General features: G+C 40.5%; 1 protein-coding gene across 1 annotated transcript; it reads left to right on the forward strand.

The window, feature by feature from the left end:
- Window positions 1–137: 137 nt before the first annotated feature.
- Window positions 138–14,138, forward strand: LOC139950756 (ER membrane protein complex subunit 1-like). Its single transcript, XM_071949550.1, has 23 exons — window positions 138–248; window positions 1,680–1,870; window positions 2,402–2,519; window positions 3,611–3,736; window positions 4,056–4,173; window positions 4,365–4,514; window positions 4,753–4,911; window positions 5,240–5,314; window positions 5,427–5,519; window positions 6,013–6,109; window positions 6,571–6,690; window positions 6,970–7,025; window positions 7,254–7,442; window positions 7,835–7,999; window positions 8,563–8,739; window positions 9,529–9,739; window positions 10,306–10,416; window positions 10,572–10,684; window positions 11,028–11,107; window positions 11,583–11,713; window positions 12,358–12,515; window positions 13,053–13,128; window positions 13,561–14,138. Exons 1-23 carry the CDS (start codon window positions 160–162, stop codon window positions 13,719–13,721), a joined length of 2,964 nt encoding a protein of 987 aa, XP_071805651.1. The 5' UTR covers window positions 138–159; the 3' UTR covers window positions 13,722–14,138.
- Window positions 14,139–16,031: the final 1,893 nt, after the last annotated feature.

The raw sequence follows: 16,031 nt of genomic DNA on the forward strand, positions 1-16,031 counted from the left end.
GACAAAGGTTGTCACCAGTGCAAATTAGTCTGGTACTTACAATGTGCAAAAAGTCCGCTTGGCACGCAGCGGACTAAGGAGAAAGGTACTAGACTGTTCATGAACCGGCGATTCTACCCTGTATTTATCCATTATCGAACACTGCAGACGGTTTACGCCATGAATTTAGTTATTTATTCAGTCTTTTTTATGGGGCTTTTTAGCTATGGGAGTTCACTTTTTGAGGATCAAGTAGGGAAGTTTGATTGGTAAGTAATTGCGAGTTTAAGTTTAGTCCTAAGTTTAGATTAGTCCTTCTTTGAGTGCGTGATTTGCAGAATCAGGTGCATTTTTTTTTTATGTGGGTGGTGGCGGCGCCCTCATTTGACAATATAATGACTAGTCAAAATAGGTCAATATTTTAATTAAACATTTATTAGCATTTTAGGAAACCATGGAGGTAGAAATATTTTACCTCCATGAGGAAACAATTCTTTGATTGCGAGGGGTATTTAAAACAACACCAACAAAAGACAACTCAACAGTGAATGCGTTGGACAGATACAGCATTTTTTTTCAAACCATTTGCTTGCTCAGCTCAGCTAGCTGCTCACATTTTTTTTGAGAAAATTAAATTTAATTAAAAAATATTATTGTTGCCTTTGATTTTGGGTCGCGCAGCAATCGGTCGATCGCGCAACTATTGGTCGATCGCGCAACATTCGGCAACGAACATGCGCGATCAACCGATCGTGCTTTAATGGCACGGCGCGATCGTGCAGGAATGGTTTTGCGCGATCGGCCAATTGTGCAGGAATGGTTTTGCGCGATCGACCGATCGTGCAACAGAGGTTTTATGTGGTCGCCCGATTGTGCAGGAATTGTTAGGCACGGCTGATTGTGCAGGTACTGATTTCCAGAGGATCTAAGATTGATCGTAACTGCAAATCAATCGTAATTGACCGATTGCGCAGATTGACCTACATGCCCAACATTATTATCTATTAATAATAATTATATGTTATTAATTTTTGTTCTTTGTTTTTTAAAGTCACAACTGTTATTCTTGAAACATAATAAACTTATTAAAAATTTGGCACAACTTTGACTGATCACCACATTACTATTGTATGTCACCATGGAAACACATCACAGGTCTGTAAACAAACTTCACTTTCCTCAAGAAGTGTAAGTCGTGCATCAACTGTGTTAATAAAAATGATAATAAGTACATCAGACTTGTAAAGCGCATTTTCCAGAGATAATACAATGCGCTGCTAAAGAATGCAGCTGCGAAAGAGTCAGTTTATGGGTGAGAAGAGAACAGATGCATTTTTAATTTATACTTTAAAGTGTGGAATGAGTTGATGTTGTGAATGTGGTTTGGTAGAGAGTTCCAGCATCGGGGACAAGCAACTGAGAGGGATCGGTCCCCTGCCTTTTTGTGAGTGCGTGGGATTGTTAGATTCTGGCCGGAGCGGAGGCCACTCTGGCCAGGTTTGTTGAGGTATAGAGAGACTCAGTAGTGGTGTACTGTGGAAGAACGTCGGAGTCACTGATGTTTTGAAGGTGATGCGTTGTCTAACTCGTAACCAGTGTAATTGTTGGAGAAGAGTGAAGGCGTGTACGTATAATTGGGTTGTGAGAAAATGAAAATAAAATGAAAGTAATGTCATTAATTGTCTCTGTCTGTCCACCAGGCGCCAGCAGTTTACGGGAAGGGCAAAGTTTTTACACTTTGAGCAAGGCGGGAGCAAACGAAATGTATTTGTAGCCACTGAAGCTAATGTTGTAGCAGCGCTTAGCACCCGTAACGGTCACCTAACCTGGCGACAGATCTTCCAGAGAGGTCCCTCTGGTCATATTGACGCCCTACTCTACAACAATGAAGGTAAGACAAATAGCACCTTCCAGGCCTGATACTTCACGAAGGCAACAGAGGCGATTACCTCCATGCCCCATGGGCCCAATTTCATAGAGCTGCTAAGCACGAAAATTTGCTTAGCATGAAATTTCTTCCTTAATAAAAAAACAGGATTACCAACAAAATTTCCATTTGTTGCTAATTGCTTGTTACTGGTATTCAGCTAGTGTTTGCCTATACCCTGAAAATCACATGGAAATTTGGTTGGTGATCCTGTTTTTATCAAGGCAAACATTTCATGCTAAGCAAATTTGTGTGCTTAGCAGCTCTATGAAATTGGGCCCTGGTCATTGCCCTTGAAATGCCCCAGTAGAAATTTACAGTTTCCTCATTGGGTGCCCTTTACCAAGGAGTAAATGCCTTGGTGCCCTTGCCCTTTCAAAAACGAAGCATACAGGCCTGACCCTCTAGAGGCTGGCCACTCCATGCAGAAATCGTATATATCAAGGAAATCCCTTTTTGACCTGATTTGAACTCTGACCCTGAATTTTCCCACAGATCTCATCAGTGTGTCAGGTGGGGGTCATGTGATCCGCTCGTGGGAGCCTTCTTCAGGATTCTTACGATGGGAGTCGGTCACAACTTCAGAGACAATAAGCACAAAAGACACTCCTAGGTAACACAAGTTTGACCCCCCCTTACTGTCTGATTGTTCAGTATTATCCACTGTGATTTTGAGTGATCAATTAGATTAGTATGGTGCCATGTCGTGCATGCATCCCATGGATTAGAGTTATATATAAGAACTAGAGGGCGCACTGGTGATGCCGCGTGCTCAAACGCGACGCGACCGCAAGGAGACACGCGTGCTATTTTGTAAGATGAACATTGTACATGTACGTTGAATTTGAAACTACACAGGGTGTATGATAGACACCGACCTATGTTGATTTGCTTAAAGGGATACTGAATTTGTGACAGCAGGGGTCGATTTAACAGTCCTAGGAGATATTAAAAACGTATGGCTAGTCCTAAGTTTGGACGAGTAACTCGTCCTAACTCGGGATAAGACTAGTCTTAACTCTTTGTGAAATCCACTGCTGGATAAATATATACAAGCATGAGGGACAGGGAGATATGGAAACATCTCAGGGTAACATCATTGACCGAAGACATCACTCGAAAAAGAAGAAACACCACTTACAAAATGATTGCGCACTGGGCTGCGTAACTAGGCTGTGCGCCCTCTAGTTCTAAAAATAACCCTATGTCGCATCCACATAGTACTTACAGATAAAGACAGGGGACCAGTCTAGGGTTGCTTGGGATCATTGTTTAAGTGAGAACTCTGAAGAACCGTTTAAAGTTTCTGGACACTATTAGTAATAACTCAAAATAATTATTAGCATAAAACCTTACTTGGTAACGAGTAATGGGGAGCTGTTGCCAGTATAGAACTTTATGAGAAATGGCTCCCTCTTAAGTAACATAGTTTTCAAGAAAGAAGTAATTTTCCAGGAATTTGATTTCGTGACCTCAGAATTAGATTTCGAGGTCTCACAATCAAGCATCTGAAAGCACACAACTTTGTGTGACAAGGGTGTTTTTCTTTCATTATTATCTCGCAACTTCAACGACCAATTGAGCTCAAATTTTCACAGGCTTGTTATTTTATGCGTATGTTGAGATACACCAAGTTAGAAGACTGGTCTGACAATAACTAATAGTGTCCAGTGTCTTTAAAAAAAAATGTGATTGTCCTTGTAGCGATGCTTCCGCCATTTTTGTCGACAATGAAGAAACTCCACTGATGGCCATTTTAGCCGGTAACAATATCTACGTCCACTCAATCAAGGATGGACAACAAGTCTGGGACCAGGAGCTTCCAAGCACGTAAGTTTTGTCTCATTTTTCAAAACATTTGTTTGTATTAAAAAAACTTACTACTCCATCAAGAAGATCATTTTAAAATGGTACAAAACTTAAAATGAAGTTTACATTATTGAACCCTAACTCTTGCAAAAATCTTCCAAAATCCTTGTGAGGAAGTTGTCCCAGTTTGGACGTAAGTTTTGTTTCATTTTTAAAAAACATTTGTTTTGATAAGAAAACGTATTACTCCAACATGGTTAAGGGATTTTAAGAGTAAAACCTTTTTTTCTTCTCTGTAAGCTTTGATGTTTTTTGTCTTTTCTCCGTTAAATCCTGTCAGCACAACCTACAAGTGGCTGTACTCGGATGGTAGCTCTGTGTACGTTCTCGGTCTAGTACCCAATTCCCACTTCAACTTGTTCAAGTACTCGGCCGCAAATGGGGCCCTGCAAAACAAGGTAAGCACCTGACTAAATTATTATTATTATTGTTTATTCGACTTTCACATTTGATAATCATACAATGCAGAGCAAGACAATAATCAGAAGGACACGGAAACACACAATAAAGAGCTGCAAGCACATCCTGTAAAAAAAAATATATAATAACCTACAATTTGTTGTTCTTTTTGTTCTAATTCTTCATAAAGGCTACGATCCAGGCTGCATGGGCGGCTCTGCAGGATACCAGCTGCATACTGGTAGCCAACCGCCAGCTTGTGTGTATGGACACGCTCACCAACTCCCTACAGCTTGCTTCGTTGGAGAACGTCAACGTGTTTGCAACCACCCCTCTTAAGGTTGGTGTTCACACTCCAGGGCATAAAAGAAAGTGTAACTGCCTACTTTTCTCAAGTTGATTTTTAAATTAATTTTGGTTTTTACCCATACACCGATGTGTGCCAGCACTGTACACTCAGTACTTTCCCCCGAGTCCTGTGAAAAATATCACGGGCATATTACTAGGTTGGGATTCGAACCCACGACCCTTCTAGAGCAAGTTGATTTAAGTTTTCGAACCAAACTTTATCTTTCCAGACTATCGGGTTAAACGACTCGGGTTCCAAACCGGAGTTGCTTCAGGTCTTTCCCCCATCATCGGGCAGAGTTGAGTTTGCACTGAAACTAACGGAGACTCATCACGTCCTGTTGAAGATGTCTGCCACTCAAGTTGCCCTCATCAAAGATTTGCCATCTGTAAGTTTTGGTAGCCACTTTCTGCTCACCAGTGATTGCTATCATCTATGTAGATTTTGGTCCCAGTTTGGAGGCGATTTCGGTCAGAAATTTCTTGGACTACTGGACTAGTTTTTTAATCATTTATGTAAATCTTGTTTTTTCTATATTGGTGTTTTTTTATTGATGGTTTTTCTTGAATTTTTTGAAACTCTTTGAAACTCTTTGAAATGTTTATATTTTATCTCTTTTTAATTTGACTATCAATCCAACACCAAGCTCTATGGCTGCTCGTTCTCGTTCTCCTTCAGCCAAGTAATTTTCTTTTCCATGAACTTTCTTTTTGCAGGTGGGGCAGTTAACTGGTTCCATTCTCGATAGCACTGCAATAGTTACCGCTGTTAGCTGGCTCCCATCATCCTCTGTAAGTGCTATCACTGATCTCTGTGATTTTGATTTCAATGGTTTTTAAAACTTAAAGTTGCACCCAGGTCTTCTATTACTGTTACTACTTCATTTTTTGTTTTCCCCTAAAGGAAATGGTGCTACGCTGTTTTAAAGATGGAGCAGAAGTATCTTCTATGATGCAGACAGTTGCTATGCCCAGTAGCCATGGAAACCCATCTAAGGTAAACACAACATTTGTGGAAGGAAGACGTTACTTGTCACAGCTTTATTATTCTATCACGTTCAATTTAACTCTTGCGCTAAAAAAACAGCTCTTGTGTTGGGGTTCCGTCTAGATTGATAATGGTGATTAATATAAGGGGGCTGTTTTAGTTTTGTGGTTATCATTTGTGAATTTATCCTCATTGGTAAGCGTGGTGTAATTCCGCGCCCCAACGTTGCCGAAACTGGCTTCAACAAAAGCCAGAAGCTTTTTTTTTTTTTTTTAACTGTCTTAGGGAATTTCTTTTTGAACAATGAAATGAGTGTTGGGGTTATGTTACTCCAAAAACGTATGCCAGTAAGTAGCGACAAACTGTGACGAATATGCGCATGCATTTGTCGTGACATACCGATATGGAATTTTGCACGAGTAGCACTCTCGTGATGTGGGACATTTTCCATTACGGCTGATTCATTCATTTTTTTCGCAATTTGTATTATTTTTCCCGCCAGTTGACGGTGATGTTGGTTGACAAGAAAGACACCAATCCCGCTATCAAAGTCTTGATGGAGACGGCTGATCATGCAATAACGCTCGTCCATCAACCAGGTTGGTACATCCAGGGTCGAATTTCACAAAGCACATTAATTTTCGCTTGCGTTAGCTCACCATCTTTAATGTATCGTGCACGTGTGAAAGGTTATCTTGGGCTGATAGTCGTGCGCAAGGCGTACACGCGTGCACGTTTAAATTGTTTTACATCTAAGATGGTGGTCAATGACAGTGGTCAGACCCCTTGCATAAAGCAAAAAGCTACAGGGACGCTGAGGTCATGCGCACGTTTTTCACTCAAATAACAGCTATCGTCCAATGATTTACCTACTTTGGCCCCGATGAGAGCGCTTTGGAAAGTGTGACGTCATATGCAAGGGGGTCTATTTGCTAAGCAGAAAATTCCCCATAACCTCTGAAACGATACATCTTTTATACTCGGGGGGGGGGGGGGGGGGGAGGGCCTTATCTCATGGCAATTTTTAATTAATTCTTGCACAATTGCATCCCTGTCGCAGGTCGCATCGCTTGGCAGAGAGAGGAAGGTCTTTCCTCGGTCGCTGCCATTGAGATGGTGGATCTGCCAGTGTCGGATACCGAGGCGAAATTCGAAGAGGAATTCGGCGGGAAAGAGCAAGGTAAACTCAACATTTTCTCAGATATGTTATTATTTTATGAATATGTTGGGATACACCAAATGCGAATATCTGTATCTGTATCGTAGACATGTACAAACACCCATATGGCTTGTCACCGTACATGGTCAGTTAATTTGTAGTGTGGGCCAATACTGGTCTTTGATAATTACTAAACGTGTTCAGTGCCTTTGACATCATATCATTATCCTTGTCATTAGAGGGCCTCAACCTGAATTTTGTCTGGGATTTATTTTTGTTTTTTTCTCTTAATAATGCTAGAGAGTATTGTTGCAATGTTTTTGCGGAGACTCAGCACACAGTTTGCACAGCTTCAGGTAAGATAACCATGAACCGTTGTATCTTCAATTCTTGAGAAAATAAAACATCTCAAAGAAGTGAATTTATAATTTTTAGTACTTTGGTTTTCCCGAATATTTGTAGACAACTTCTGCAGTTTTTTTGAATTGAATTTCATGTGTTTTACTTTTGTTGGTTAAGTACATGTACATAGGCTAGACTTTGGAAAAGTTTGTTAGCTAAAATATGTTATTTGCATTAATCAGGTCTATCTGACCAATCTGAAGAGGCAGTTCAGCCACACCTTCCTCCAGGATCCAATCAGCATTCAGGAAACTCTGAAGGGCAGAGCAGCAATGCACATGGAGTCTGCGGGAACCAGTGACAGGGAGCCACTTACGAGGGACGAGTTCAGTCAGCGCAAGATGATCTTAGTGGTCAGTAGGTCTGGCAAGGTACGTGGACCGGTGTTTCTTTTTGCGTTTGACGCATCTGGGACTCTTTACCGCTTAAAGACACTGGACACTATTGGTTTTTGTCAAAGACCAGTCTTCTCACTTGGTGTATCTCAACATATGCATGAATAAATAAATGCATAAAATAACAAACCTGTGAAAACTTGAGCTCAATTGGTCGCCGAAGTCGAACAAATCTGTTTACTTTGTACAATAAGTGTTTATTTCCTTTTACAGCACATAGGGACCTCACGGACGGTGATATGCGCCATATAAGAATGGTTTTTATTATTATTTATTTTATTATGTAACAGTGCCAGGAGCTTAATCCACTATTATTGTTATTATTAATACTATTATTATTATCATTATTATAATTATTATTTTTATAGATCTTTGGGCTTGACTCGGATGACGGTTCTATAGTGTGGTCGTCGTATCTACCCAATCTCAAGTGCTTCGAGGAAGAGGGTCTGGGTAAAGTACTGCTGTTCGTGAGGCGGACGACGGCCCACTTCCCGCATCCACCACAGTGTACCGTCATTGCTCTGGATAAGGTAATTAGTTTTATTAGACTTTACTCTGGCAAAAAAAATATAAACATACAAATCGATACATAAAGATACAAAGAAGCAAAATAGCTATAGAATACCAAGCCAGTGAGTGGCGAGGAGGAACAGGTGACCAGCACCTCTACAAAGCCGTCCTGCCACAAAGAATGTCCCCTAATACCCACCCTCATTAAAAAACAACCATCCCTCTAATAAAAACAAAAAAAGGAATAAAAAAAGGGGGCGTTATAAAAGGTGCTAGAATGAGAGCATAGGTGATTTTTTTTTTTTTTTACGTACCTCTCTACAGGCGTGCAAGTCTTCTGCGGATTCGCATTTTTATCAAATAGAAACGAGCCTTTACAAAAAAACTTGGCGTAAAAAAAATCATGCTGCATAGAAAGAAAATAGACAAACAAATCCTGCTGAAAGGAACATTGCTTACTGAAAAGAAGTAAAGGTTCAGGATTCTTAAAGTCTGGCTCCGCGGAGGTTTAATTTAATTGAAAGGTAGTTGTTGACGACATGCCACGGTAGTTCTAATCTTGTTTTCTTCAATTTCTTTCCAGGTTTCCGGCAACACTTTAATGTACTCCTTCAACCCGATAACCGGTAGCCCGTTTGACGCTGAGAGCGATGGGGAATCTGGCCATGTCTTGCCCTACCGTGTCCAACAAGCAAGTATGCTGATGCTAACCGACAGCCAAGAACTCAAAGTTCTGGTACTTCTTGACTCCGAAAATAAGGTGAATATTTTTCCTGACGAATTCACATCATCTATTTATAACCACCATCAAAAGAAATCCAGATTTTTTTTCACTTTCCTCTCATCGCTCGGTGGTATGGTGGTTAAGACATCAGCTATAGAATGCAGGGGTTTGAGTTTGTACCCAGACTGAGTAGCCTGTGAAATGCAGGGGTTCAGAGTTCAAACCCACACTGAGTAGCCTGTGAAATGCAGGGGTTCAGAGTTCGAATCCATACTGAGTAGCCTGTGAAATGCAGGGGTTCAGAGTTCGAATCCATACTGAGTAGCCTGTGAAATGCAGGAGTTCAGAGTTCGAATCCATACTGAGTAGCCTGTGAAATGCAGGGGTTCAGAGTTCACATCCATACTGAGTAGCCTGTGAAATGCAGGGGTTCAGAGTTCGAATCCATACTGAGTAGCCTGTGAAATCCAGGGGTTCAGAGTTCAAATCCATACTGAGTAGCCTGTGAAATGCAGGGGTTCAAAGTTCGAATCCATACTGAGTAGCCTGCTAAATGCAGGGGTTCAGAGTTCAAATCCATACTGAGTAGCCAGTAAAATGCAGGGGTTCAGAGTTCGAATCCATACTGAGTAGCCTGTGAAATGCAGGAGTTCAGAGTTCGAATCCATACTGAGTAGCCTGTGAAATGCAGGGGTTCAGAGTTCACATCCATACTGAGTAGCCTGTGAAATGCAGGGGTTCAGAGTTCACATCCATACTGAGTAGCCTGTGAAATGCAGGGGTTCATAATTATCAATCATATTTGGCGCTTTCTGTATTCTACAGGCCCATATTTACCCGCAAGAGGAAGTAAGCAGCTTATCGGAGTACTTGTCTTCAGTTTACCTCTTCACTGCCAATAAGTCGGCTAGTTCATTCCAAGGGTACCGACTGGTGTCCAACGGCCAGGGACCCATAACGGCTGAGGTTGTTTGGAATGTACGGTTACCAGCTGCCGATAAAGGAATCATTGTACTAGAAGATAAGAAAGATACAGGTTGGTTTGTCAAAACGCACCCCCCCCAAAAAAAACCAAAAAAAACCAAACCCCCCCCCCCAAAAAAAAAACAACAACAAACAAACAAACAAACAAACCAAAAACTGTATATATTTTTTTCTCTATTATTTTTGCAGGTTGAGTTTTTCTATGGATGATTCTCATTGTAGATCAGACGTAAAAGAAATAAAAGCGTTTAATTTGTAATGCTGAAAGCAGTCATTTCTGTTAAGGCACAACTATGCATATAAATACCGTGCGCGGCATGCCGGAGATTTATCAAATTCCTATCATGCTGATCCACCTGCCTGCATAGGTTTTCAGGAAGTGAATTCCAGAGCCTGGGTGCTGTGAATGAAAAATCCCCGTCACTTGAGACTTGCGTAGTTTATTTCAAGTCAATGTAAATAAAGTTTTAACTGTGGCAGTAGTCTGGCCCCCTTTTGATATACTGGGAATCGGCATTTGTGATAGCTATAACACATGGGAGACATGACAATGATGTCAACGCCAAGAACAGGGTCCAGAATTTATTTTAAAATTGTTTGTTTTTGTTTGTTTTGCAGAGCATGTTCACTCCCAGGGACGTGTTCTTGGTGATCGTTCCGTCCTGTATAAATATCTTAATCCGAACATGGTTGCCGTGGTTACTGAAGGCCAAGACGCAACGTCTAAAGGTAAGGAAACTTTGGTGGCTTCATTATTTGTTAGAAAGAAATGGGAACTTTATTTTTAAAGTATGCGAGATTACACTTTCCAAAGAGTGCACAGTAATTTCTCATATATTTCTGTTTTTCTTTGCTAACCTTTTGAATTTCTTTAACTGCAATAGGTCACCTTAGTGTGTATCTCATAGACGTAGTGACTGGTCACTTAGTCTTCAGCGCTGACCACAAAAAGACTTCGGGACCCGTACATCTCGTTCACGCAGAAAACTGGATTGTGGTGAGTTTTTTTCTTCTGAATCTAGCTGAAAGGTCAAATACAAAAATTTTAAAGTTGAAAAGGCAAGGGCATTTTCTTTTTGCAAAGGGCACTTCCGTTTTTAATTTTTTTATGCAAGTTCGCCCAAAACAAGGCTAAAAGCCACTCTAGGTAAGGGGTTAAGAAGAAAATGGTTAAACATGAAAATAACTCAGGAGAGCTAGAGTCGGGAATTGACATTCCAGATTGTAGGATGGGGGGAACATCCACCAGGCAAGGAGTTGGAAACAGATGCAGTATGTGGAATAAAGCTGTTGGAATGACTCTTTGTTTATTAATTTCTGTCTTTTTCTTACGTATGCAGTATCATTATTGGAACTTAAGATACAGACGACATGAGATGACTGTCTTGGAATTGTACGAGGGAAAAGTCCAGAAAAACAGGTACATATTTGGCAATGAATACCCAGCTTTCTCAAGAAGACGCATACTGTTCAAAACCTCGAGTTGAAACCTAGTGTCATAGTTGCAACTATTGATTGCTTTGTTGGGCTGTGGCAACCATTTTCTACAAATCGTGCTACAAAAAAAGTTGTGACTACTACAAAAATAGTCATGACTGCCTGTTTGGTGAACCAGTTGTGTCGCTCACGACTACTTACGACAACATAATTTACCTCATCATATTTAGGAAAACATAGTTTACAAACATAAATCAGTGACAAAATCCTTCAATCCTTTTTCAGCTTGAAGTTTACTAAATTACGCCTGCGGCAAACATTTCCCCAATGACTTTTGAGAATTAAAAATAAGTCACGATTAATGTTGAAGTTGCGACTATTTGAGGCGGGGTTAGTCGCGTAACAAGTTTCCCTAGCCGCTGAGGCCTTATTGACATTACTTCTTCTTGCGTTTCCAGTACTATGTTCTCCTCCGTGGACCCACCCTATGCTCCTCTGGTCCTGAGGCAGTCGTACATCTTGCCATCAGCACTACAATCCATGGCTGTAACTCGCACAGAGAAAGGCATCACAAGCAGCAATCTACTCCGTAAGTCAACAGATCTTTTCCATCTTTCACCTTTAATTGTGGCTTCTTATATAGCGTGCATATCCGACACTTAAGGCTGAGTCACACTGCAGCGGAAACCAAAACGATAACGTTAACAACGCAAATAGAGCGCATTCTATTGGTTGAATCGCTCCACGCAAAATACGCCCACGCTTATTCAATCAATTGAGGGCGTGCATTTTTTACATTCTCGTTTTCGTTCTTGTTATCGAGGCCTGTGTGACAAGGCCTTTAGTGGCGCTCCAGGCGCTTTAACAGTGTTTTCCTGTATGGTATGTGGGACAACGTTTCAATTATGAAACCTACACCTTTTACATAGCACCGTGTAATGGTTTACAAGGTGCTGAGGCGCAAAATGCTGCCAATCAAACCAGGAGCACCGGGGCAAATCCCTTCTCTTTTGATAAGTGCACTGGGTTATTTTACGTGCGCACAAACTCAACGTTGGCTACACTCTCTCTCTCTCTAGTCGACCAAGGTTTTGGTCACGTCCCATGTCAAGGCATGGAAGTATTGCTTATAAATTGCATATGCAGTATCTTCACTCTTTGAAATTCATCTCGTGCTCCCACACGATCGTAAATCGGTCTGATTTTTATTTTTTTATTTTCTATTTTTTGCAGTTGCTCTGCAGTCCGGAGGCATCCTCGCTCTGCCGAAGCGTTTTCTGGATCCACGGCGCCCTCTAGCACCGACAAGTGAAGAGAAGGAAGAAGGTCTCATCCCATACCTGCCAGAGCTACCCATCCCCTATCAGTCCATCATCAACTATAATCAAACGGTAAGATTGAACTTTTCATAAGCATTTTTTTGTCTTTTTCTTTGCCAATCCCAGCGGCCTACCTCACTGTTTTAATAAATAAAACAGGCCTGTGAGATCTTCGCTCTGAAGCGGAAATCCACTTTTTTATTGATCAGGACGATTTTTGAATTATTAATTTTTTTTCCTTTCCATTTTCACTTTATTTGTTTTGTTCATAATAAAAAAACCATGTTTTTATTTTATAATTTTTAAATTTTCCTTGGCATGCCTTGTATAGGCTTGGCAAAAATAATGTAACTACATGTGCAATAATGTGAGATAAGCCAAGTCACTGGATTATTGGGGTGTCCCAATTCAACCAGCATAAATGTGTGACGTGCGCTCACGATCATTCTTACATCATTTTCAGCTCTTTTTTTAAGGGTCCACTCTGATTTTTCACAGTGATCAATAGTGATATAATTTTTTTTAGAGAACTGATTGGTTTGCTTTGCTCTATCTTGCCTTCATTTCAAGCCTGTATTTCTATCCATTTGATTGTTGTTTACTGTCTAGGTACTTGGCATTGAGGGTCTACACACGACAGCGGCTGGATTGGAGTCTACATGTCTCCTGCTTGCCTACGGTCTAGGTTAGTACAATTCTAAACTAACTAGTAGACTTTTTTGAAGGAGTTATTTTAAGAAAATATTTTAGAAAACACTTCTATTCATATAGGATTTGAGGCATTGCATGGTGAGGTATCAACGTATATTTGGTTTGCGGTAAGACCATGTATTGCCAGGTAGAGTTTGTTCTTAGAGAACTGTCTTGCTTTATTCTACTGCTGCGGAGTAGATAATCGGAGGGTCGGGATACTTCTCAGTTCTGAAAAGAACTGTCCTACTTTTTAACTATTACCAGGGCGGATGGTATAGAAAATAGACTGGACTACTACTTCGCTTATAGGATCGTAATTAACTGTACGAACAGGAGAGGAAGGAGTGTCGTCGATGTCTCCTATAAGTGTGAACATCAAAATATAGTCTTTGACAATAATTGTTATCTCTCTCGACTGTTTCAGATTATTACTTCACCCGTGTGACGCCCTCCAAACTGTTTGACGTCTTGAAAGAAGATTTTGACTACACACTAATCGGTGCAGTTCTGGTCGGGCTCGTCTTTGCAGCCTGGCTAACCCGGAAGCTAGCCGCAAACAAAGCCCTTAAGCAAGCGTGGAGGTGATAGGGGTGATATGTAGAGGATATTCCAGGCTAAGGCAGACCCCAGTTTCATGGCTGCCTAATTTTGTTTGCAATCGGCATTCACAAGTATTTGTTTACGCGTATTGATTTCACCGTTTAGCAAAGATCTTTTGTTGATTGGGAGCATGTACTTCACATTGCAGAGAAACCATGCTTACTAACGCTAGCCGAGATATCAACCTTGTAAGCAGAGATTGGGGATTGATAACAACATTTTGGGCTTAGGGTCGGTTTAATAGGATTAGGGTTAAATTTACAAATGTTTACGAATGTTTTCAGTCTTAATTCTAAGGGAGGGGTGCACACCCCCTTGGCCCACCCAAAGGACCTGCGCCTGTGAAAAGCCAACACTTAGGCTAGGAGTGTTTGTCTGTCATTTTTTTTTTTTTTTTTTTTTTTTTTTTTGGGGGGGGGGGGTGTTTTCTTTATGTTTATTTTCAACCATTGATTTGTACATTTGTTTCAATTCCATTTGGGGTGGGGAAAGGGGGAATTAAGGGTTCTGTGTTCGGGGGGGGGGCTCCCATCCCTCTTTTCATTGTGTTGTTAAACTTGTATTAGATTTATTTGTATAATTGCATTTTATGGTTATCAGTAGTCTCATAAAGGGTTATTAATTAATTTCACACGTTGTGTGTGACACTTGCATTAATAATGAGTAATTATAAGTAATAAATTATGAGTTATAATAATGTTTTGGGGTTTTTTTGCCTTGAGATTTTGAATGCAATATTTCTTTAGTGTTGGACCCAAACAAGATGTCATCAAAGATAAAATCTTGGTGATGCCATTTCGGGAGCTAATTATTCTTCGGTGTTCTTTTTATTACGCATTTGTAGGAAGATCACACGTACAAATTAGCCACATCGTTATTTAGTACTAGGCACAACCCAATGGAAGAGAACATAACATTTTATATTTTATGGCGATTGCATCATCTGATTTTTATAAAAGTTTGAAACAAAAAAAGGGGTGCACATCTCACAACTTGTAATGCTGTCATTTTTCAAGACTCTGGTATTTACGTAAAAACCGTGACACAAAAATGTGCAAACTTTTCATTGATGACCAGTGTGGGTTCGAATCCTGGTCGTTACACTTTTTCTTGAGCAAGACACTTAACCATAAGCTTCTCTCCACCAAGGGGTAAATGGGTACCTGTGAGGGCAGAGATGGTTCTTGTAATTGATTAGCTGAGTGCGCTACATATTTGGCAGCACAGGCTGCATACTCCCCAGGGAGCTGAGATGGTTTAAGCATGGAGGAATAAATAATTTATTCCGCCATGGTTTAAGGAATTTTGAAGGCCCAGTGACAAGGTGTAATATATGTGGCTTGAGACGCCCTTCGGGTGTCACCAATATTATTACAATGTAAGGTTATGTGGTTTAATATATCATGTTGGCTCACAAAATAACAGACCATGGGTAGAAAATAAGCTTTTTGAAATGTCAGTCGAAGGCGACAATGTTAAGTGTTGTCTCTACAAAAAAAATAGAAACATAATAATGTAATACAATAACTTATTTGTGATAAACTAAATTTTGAATTTTAATCACTTTGTTATAACCCGTTTATACGTCGTATTGAAATAAATGTGAATGTACTCATTGTCAGAAAGTGCTGTTTGATGTTGAGTGACTTTCTTTTAAAAAGGTATTGTTTTATTTATTTTATAGAAGAGTTTGCGGTAACACCATGTAATAACAATCTCTAAATGAGTTGGGGTGGTTCTGAAAAGAACCTTTGGGTTAACTCGACGTTTCGATCAGTATGCTCTGATCGTCTTCTGGAGAATGCTGGACTCTGATGCTGCCCAACGGTTCTTTTCAGAACCACCCCAACTCATTTAGAGATTGTTATTACATGGTGTTACCGCAAACTCTTCTATATCTTATCTCCACCATGCAAAGTTTCAAATCCTACTTAATTTATTTATTTTGTTGTTTATTCATTTCGCAACGGGAGTTGATATTTTTGAGCCGTGCAGCCAGCAGGGGAAGCACATGTCACTGCACGTTTATCCAATGGCATCACAGTAGTGTACCAATGGCATCACAGTAGTAAACCAAATGGAATCACTGGATCTGAGCTAGTCTAGAGCGAGTTACCACAGACAAATACGAACTAGTTGGTTAAATCATACCGTAAGAGGGCGCGCTTTAGCAATATTTACAACTGAGCGTATCCCAATTAGACAATAATAGAATCACAGTCTTGGGCCAAGACTACGATAGCCTTTAGTCAAGGCGCACGCGGCACACCGGATGGCACACACAACCCCAAAAAT

This window comes from Asterias amurensis, chromosome 18 (genome assembly GCF_032118995.1).
Source record: "Asterias amurensis chromosome 18, ASM3211899v1".
In the NCBI taxonomy this organism is placed as follows: domain Eukaryota; kingdom Metazoa; phylum Echinodermata; class Asteroidea; order Forcipulatida; family Asteriidae; genus Asterias; species Asterias amurensis.

What these genes read in the sequence shown, in the direction of transcription:
- LOC139950756 (XM_071949550.1), top strand. Translation starts at nt 160, where the DNA reads ATGAATTTAGTTATTTATTCAGTCTTTTTTATGGGGCTTTTTAGCTAT. An exon ending in TTCTTGACTCCGAAAATAAG is followed by an intron (nt 8,740 to 9,528) that starts GTGAATATTTTT and finishes TGTATTCTACAG; the next exon opens with GCCCATATTTACCCGCAAGA. An exon ending in GGAAAAGTCCAGAAAAACAG is followed by an intron (nt 11,108 to 11,582) that starts GTACATATTTGG and finishes TTGCGTTTCCAG; the next exon opens with TACTATGTTCTCCTCCGTGG.